Source organism: Lipophrys pholis, assembly GCF_963383615.2.
Source record: "Lipophrys pholis genome assembly, chromosome: 15".
Taxonomy (NCBI): domain Eukaryota; kingdom Metazoa; phylum Chordata; class Actinopteri; order Blenniiformes; family Blenniidae; genus Lipophrys; species Lipophrys pholis.
In genome coordinates, this window is record NC_137642.1 from 9580152 (window position 1) to 9587403 (window position 7252).

The following is a 7252-nucleotide window of genomic DNA, read 5'->3' on the forward strand; positions in this document are numbered from 1 at the left end:
GTTTGTCATGGCTGGGTGTTGTCAAGCCTGTGAGGTGGAACAGATGGGAGTCTGTCGCTCTCACATGGTCATTTTGTCCGCGTTATCTTCGAGACGTAAACTTTTATCGTCGCATGTTGGATCTTTAATATCAATAACGGGCCGCAGTAATCAGTCTCACTGCGGGTCGACACTGTTTGTTTTCATGTGCTGAGCTGTGTGTTTTCTATAATAATGGATCAGATATGCCAGTACTGTCAAAATCTGTGTGCAAATATTGCCACAGGTTGCTCTGAATTCTTTCAACAGTAAGGTAGAGTATCTTGTTTGTAGCCTGAGATATTGGGGGGGGAAAAAAACTTGTCACTTCACCACTTGCTGCTGCTCTTAAAGCTCATTGATCCGGGTTCACAGTAATAACTGAGGTTATCTCTGCGCTCTACTGGGATTATATCATTATTTCAGGCCTTCTGTCAGTTGTTGGCAGGACTCACAAGGATCTCGCTGAGGAATTCAATGTGAAAAATATTTTTAAAATGACAAGGAAGGAGGATCATTTTGCTCTGTAACACAAATATCTGTACTTTCGTCCTCAAATTTTCCACACAAGCTCGCCATTTTATGTAGTATTAAGAAAGTGATCATATTACTAACTTAGCTGCTGAGCTTAGAAATATAGCTGCTATAGCGTTCAAGAAATACGATTGCATCATTGGATGAAACAGTGAATCTGTATATGAACTTTTGAGGCTTGAAGTACCACAATTTCCGTCAACAAAACCTCTGGGTCAGAATATACTTTTCAGTGAGTACACTACAAAGGATAAAGTCTACGTTTTACATTTATTTACAACATTTTGTGTTCTCTCAGCATCACTGCAACTTTCACACTGAATCTTAGCAACATTTTGGTGGACAGTTCAATCAAAAGACAAAGAACTGCAGAAAAGATGCTCACACTGTCGATGGAGCAGATTAGATTGAGAAGGCACCTATTGAGAGGACAGCTGACTGAGCTAGAGCTTGTAGACACATGGCTGAAAGTCGACCAAATCACTCTGAAGACAAAGCCGAGTGTAGAAGCATGACATTCTCCATCTATGGCCTTATTTACGAGATAGGTCTGAAGTATTCGTCTCCTAGCAGAGCAAGAGAAAACTGTTAACTTTTTATATCTTGAGTAGATTTCAGATCCCAGATTTAATTTTTTTTAATGCAAGCACTCATTCACCGGAGTGTTGTTTTCCAAAGATGTGTGTATGCTGGAGAGCAACGAGCAACTCTCGTCTCTCCGGGAGTTGCAGGGGGCAAAACCGGGCTAAAAGTGGAGCGGCTTGCATTTGGCGGATGAAAACTCATATTGCCTCATAAATGCTGGACGTAAACTGCTTGCCATATCAACTTGGGAGGCGATGCATCATCATATTTCATAATTAGGTGTTGAAAGCCACCAAATGCATGCTCAACCCCAAATAAGTCTCCTGCACTGCCAGCACAACTGAGGACAAACACAGGGTGGCATCGAAGGCAGTAAATTCATAATGGAAGAGAAAATGAAAAGTACCCTTGATGAAAGGGTTCACGAATGACTTCAACAAACCACACAGGTCAGTTTAAGTAGGTAATGGAGGGCTGCCTAAATGCATACTAAACGCATGCACTCTAAACTATATAATACAAAGAAATAAACAGATGACTCTAAAAACAGTGCATATCAGCACAAGAGATAGTCGTAGCGCCGAGCTAAATGGTGGACAAATTATGAAGGTTTAAATGTCTGGCTCACAAACAGAACCACTTGTATTCATGCAGACTGCATGACTAAAAATCTACTAGGATTTGTTTATGTAGACTGAAACTGAAACTGCAGTGGTTGAAGTGGTCCAAGAAACAAAAACAGCATCACAATCCCGAACAGTGGATCGGAGCACGTAGCTCCATTTATGCAATACGCTGTATACATTTCTGTTCTGACACGAGACCGCGTTTTGTTTTTTGGAGTTTTACAGTAATTTTGCTTTTTTTTTTTTTTTTTTCTGCAATTTCTCACCATCTGCGGTTCCTTTTGTTTTCTGCTATTTCTCCACTCCACAATGTCAGGGTAGGAAAATGTGGCATAGGATGCAAACCACTAATATTTGATAATTTGATACATGGGGGAGGTGGCAGTGCCAGACGAGCGGCAGGCTCGGCTGTCTAACCGTATTCCTGCCATGGTCAGTTGAAGGACGATGCGTAAACAACAACGATGAGTGCCTGCCAGGCTAACTGGATCAGGGTCTGTCTGTGTGTGGAATTCGGGGTCGGTGTTTTCGTCTGGGAGGAGAGATGAACTGCCAATATGAGAAGCGATGCCAGAGCCGGTGGTTGTGGGACGCGGATGGGGACGGATCATACGGGACAGAGAAAAGATAGTCTGTGGAAAATGTTTTGTACCCTACCCAGAGGGAAGCTGGACTGATGAAGGGGGGGGGGGGGGGGGTCTCCAACTCATAGGCTCTTGACTCACTTACAAACACCCACACACAGACGCTGTAGACTCACAAGTCATCTGCTTGGTGTTAGAACAGATTTAATGTGTGTGCGTGTGTTTGAGAGAGACCGAGAGATAAAACAGGACATCTATTCTCCTGCAGTTGCTAATTATCAGCTTTGATTAACTTCTACTGGGAAGTGAAGGATGGAAACGTTTGATATGCAGACACAGAGACATTTTGAATGTTGTTACTATCACAGACTTGTGTTTTTCCAGTGACTCTGTGGTGTGACCCATGTGTCCTCTGTGTTCCAAAGGCTCATCTCTGCATTCAGACCCCCGAGGCCCGTCCGCGCCCGGCTCCCCATCTTGTACGCCCAACACCCCCACAATGCTTTGCAGCGGCAACTCTGAGTCCAACCTCAACACTCAGCTGAATATCAACCTCAACTCCAACTACCACGCGCTGTTTTCTTCATCCACAGGTTTGTCCGGACTGCTACCCACATTCCCGTGGAGTGTTTCCATTTTTTTTTTCTCCTGAACATATTATTTTACGACGGGTTGTTTTTGACCTGGCAAACAAATCCAAGTTTTTTATTTTTCGGAATGAACTCCGTTTTTATAGCGCTTCACACCATGAATAAATGCATGAAGCTATCATATTGAGCGAGACAGATGTGACCTCACAACAGCAGTGGCAGACCTGTGGACCTGCCACCTAGGATGAGGCAGAAGGTTGTCAAACTGTCCCAGAGACGTCCTAAACTTTTCTGGCAGGGGAAAGCCTCTTTTACTTCCAGCTTGTAAATTGTAATGTACCAAAAATATCTGCTTTCCAGTGATGGAGGTCAAAATCACTATAGCTGAGATGGTATGAATCATTTTTTCTTGTGGTGGAATGAGATACTACAAATACCTTCAAAGAAATAGTTTAAATATCAACAGCAAGAATTTCATGTCTTCATTTTGGTTTATCCAGGTGAATGATGCCATTTACTCATTCATTTTTCTGAGCATCCCTAGTATATTATTTCACTTTGTCATCATGTTTGAAGAAGATAATTGAGGAATGTGAAAATTATGGGATTAAAAACTATTCAAGAAGAGATTTTAAAAAGAAGACATATTGGTAAAAATCTGATCAAATAAAAAAAAAATACATCCATGCAACGAGCACACATTTAATTACAGTACATTGATGAAATTTATTGAAAGCACATTTTTAAACATTCACCCCCCAAAAAAATTCAAGTCCACAAAAGCAATATGCTAAAAATAACATTTCTTCGATACCTTTAAAAAACAAATATTCGAATATAATGTACTGTAGTTGTATAAATTGTGATAGTGAAAATGAGTCAGATCCTCATCAGTAACTAATTTGTGAGTGTTTTAGAGAGCAAGTGTATCTGAAAAGTATACCTGCGTCATCTTTCTCAACAAAAACTGTTAAAATGCTGAAACAATTTCAAGAATATGTTTCATATAGATAAAATCACAAAGACACAAAACAAAGCAAATTGTAAAAATATCTAAGAAAACATAGATTTTTTTAACAGATTTCTTAAGAGTAGTGGACACAACACAACACAACACAACACAACACAACACAACACTGAGATCCACCCAGCAATATAAATATATATATACAGCAGATATTTCACTGCATTTTACATCAGAATGTTTCATGAGGATTTGCTTTATGTTGAGACTGTAGGAATTCTTCATAGTAATTGTTTAGATTTATGTAAATATTGACGTTTTTCATCACATATACTCTGCACCACAACCAAGAAAAACTTAAAAGTTCAAATTTAAAGGGTTATGATGGCGCTATTTTACCAGTCTGGCCCACTCAAGACTGTATGTGGCCCCTGAACCAACATGTGTTTGACACTCCTAATCTATGTAAAATCATGTCCAAATCTGTGATCAATTCATTACGATTGTGCACGTTTCGCTTTGATTTACCATTCGACTTGATTTACCACGTCCCAAAAAAAACCAAATCCATCAATTTTACAAGCGCCAAAGAAAGAGTACTGCAGGGTCTTAAAACACATGTTTCTACGGTAAGATTCTGGCAAACACGGCTGCCAGTTTTCTGCTGAAAATTACACTGATTTAATTTTTTTTTCTTTTTTTTTTTTTTATTCTGTGTTGAAATCAACCATTTCTACATGTGCCAAGTTCTGTGTCCGGTTTTTCCCTCAGTGTTTATACATTTCAGACATGCAGGAGTGCAATAAAACACTGAGAGGTACACAAACACTGACTGGCAATCTGCATGTAAGCGCATGAAGCAAATATTTACCTTGGCGACGTGAAGCAGTGATCCCTGACACCGCTGCAGTCCTCCGTGCCGCCTGACAGAATGACAGGAGCGCTCCTGACAGATGATGGCAGCGGTGGGAGAGATGATTGAAGCGCAAACACAATTATTCTTGCATGAAGTCATCGTGAAGCTTCATTAGCGAAAAAACTTAGGGAAAAACAGTGGGCGGGATATTGACAGCTTCGGTAGAATGTGCATCGGCTATATGTTGCGTCAAGTTTTTTTTCCTGCCTGGACGACGTGGCAGATTTTCTTACTCTTGACAGTTTTTCATTTTGGTTTTCCTCTCGCTCACCCCTCGCCGGGCCTCTTTTCTCCTCCCCCCAGGTACGACCCCGAGCTCGCCGTTCTCCAGCCACCCGGAGTCGCCCACCTTTCCGTCCTGCTCCTCCTCGTGGAGCGACGAGTGCACCATTTGCTACGAGAACGTGGTGGACACCGTGCTCTATGCCTGCGGACACATGTGTCTCTGCTACACCTGCGGCCTCAAGCTCAAGAAGATGGCCAACGCCTGCTGCCCCATCTGCAGGAGGACAATCAAAGACATCATCAAGACCTACCGGAGCACGTAGGCTCCCGACCAGGAACGTCAAGCCATGTAGAGACTTTGTAAATACACAGCACAAGTAAAAGCCCTGCTTGTTTGTGTGTGTAGTCCGGCTCAGGTACTCTACGACGGGACTTCAAACTCCCGACGGTAAAGCATTTTGGAATAGCTTACGTTTAAAGCACAACCATCACGGAGCACTCGGTGGGTTTCCAGTGTGAACAACAGGAAGAAGATGTGTGCTGCTGCATTCACAGCACATCATTGTACCTTGACCCAATTCTGTGAGAGAAGAAGAGAAAAATGATCAGACATCTGCCCCACTTCCTGCAAAGTGTACGCGATAACATCACTGCTGGGGTTTTGTTTTAAAGTACAATTGTCCAGAGCTAAGGAAAATCAAACAACGAGGATAAATCTGTGGTTTTTCGCCAGCTGCTCCCCCACTCGCTTGTAGGGGGGAAAGGCAGATTTAAGTATTGTTTAGAAGAAGACTCAATTCTCTTCTAAATCCAAGAGAAAATTGAGCCAAGACAAGTTTTATTTTAGATTTCCCGAAAGCTGTCAGATGCCGGTGAGGAATTAATAGCAAGATAAGGGAAACAGTCTTTGTGTTGAAATGCTTCTTTAGCAATAATATACACTGAAATGACTTCAAGTAAATGGGTTAAGAAATACTTAAGGGGGTGGGGGCTGTGTTGTGTAATGAATGAAGTGCTTTGCTGAATATTTCACCACCTGCTGTGCTTCTGTGAATCTCAGGCAGGGAGCGACTGTGCAAAAGGGTAAAAAAAAAAAAAAGAAGAAAAAGAAAGGTGTGAATACTGTCACCGTGGAAGGTCATGCTTGTGGTGAGCAAGGATGTAAATCAGTGAAGAGGCAGCGACGGAGGAAGGAGCCGAGAGGATGTTGTATGTTTGGGAGAAGAGACAGGAGGAGGAAGGGACGCCTTTTCGCTGTGTGTCTGTTTTGGTGTAACGAAAGTCTTTGATCCCTCAGACGGACCCGATACATCAAAAGTTTGTATGAAAGCCTGGAAAATGTGGGACTTGCACGGGCCTTTTGGCAGCCCCCCCACCACCACCACCACCACCACCTCCACCATCTCTGGCTGCTCGGTGAAGCCGACTAGATGCTGTAATTGCACAAAGTCGTCCATATAAACACCGGTTGGCAGGGAAATATTCTTTAAATGCGGGAAAATAAATGTGTCTGATGAATCACCTTCTTTATTCCTGCGAGAAGAACCCATGAAAGCCCAGACAAGTTGGAGATGGCTCCGTTCACGTCAGGTTACACACTTTTTCGTATATCAAACTGAAAAACGCGAGTATTTGCTTGTATTGGTGACGTGTTTTGTCTTTCAAGTGGTAAAAAAAAAAAAATGAAAATAAAAAAAAATCATTCACAAGTGGTGCAGTCAGTGACAAGGATGTCGCTTGTTATTGTGGGATATTTAATTTGCATATCAGTTGCTGAGTGCTGCTCGCCGTCGGTAAAAGCTAAAACTCCAAGGACATTTTCACTTGACTAATCTCCTGCATTACGTGCTGCTTTCAATTGTTAGGAAATGCAAGATATTTACACGTGCTATTTCAGCCTCGGTGAAGCGTTACGATTAGTTTTAAAGTAGTAAGTGCTGACTTGTTCTCAAGGCCCGTCATCTCGTCACTCTTTTGGGGGCTATATTAGCGGTCGTGTCGTGTAACGTTTGAACGATGGTGAAGTTTTTTCTAGTGTGCCTTTAAAAAGACAAGTCAGGACAAGTGCTGGCCTTTTACCCGAGAGGAACGCTCGGTTTTCACGTTCGCCGTAAAGACCTCGTTGTGACGCGCACAGGTACGACGATAACAGTTTACCGAGACGACACCCGCCTTGTCCAGCGAGAGAGCGAAACACCTCGGCGTGCTAA

At 42.4% G+C, this 7252-nt stretch overlaps 1 protein-coding gene across 1 annotated transcript in view; it reads left to right on the plus strand.

Moving 5' to 3' along the window:
* The window catches only part of LOC308120468 (E3 ubiquitin-protein ligase NEURL1-like), a 29111-nt gene extending 22399 nt beyond the window's left edge, over positions 1 to 6712 (plus strand). Inside the window, exons 5-6 of the mRNA XM_080481083.1 lie at positions 2773 to 2940; positions 5121 to 6712. Of these exons, the coding sequence (XP_080337209.1) occupies positions 2773 to 2940; positions 5121 to 5365 (413 nt within the window). The 3' untranslated portion in view covers positions 5366 to 6712. The remainder of the gene's footprint in view (positions 1 to 2772; positions 2941 to 5120) is intronic.
* The last annotated feature ends 540 nt before the right edge of the window (positions 6713 to 7252 follow it).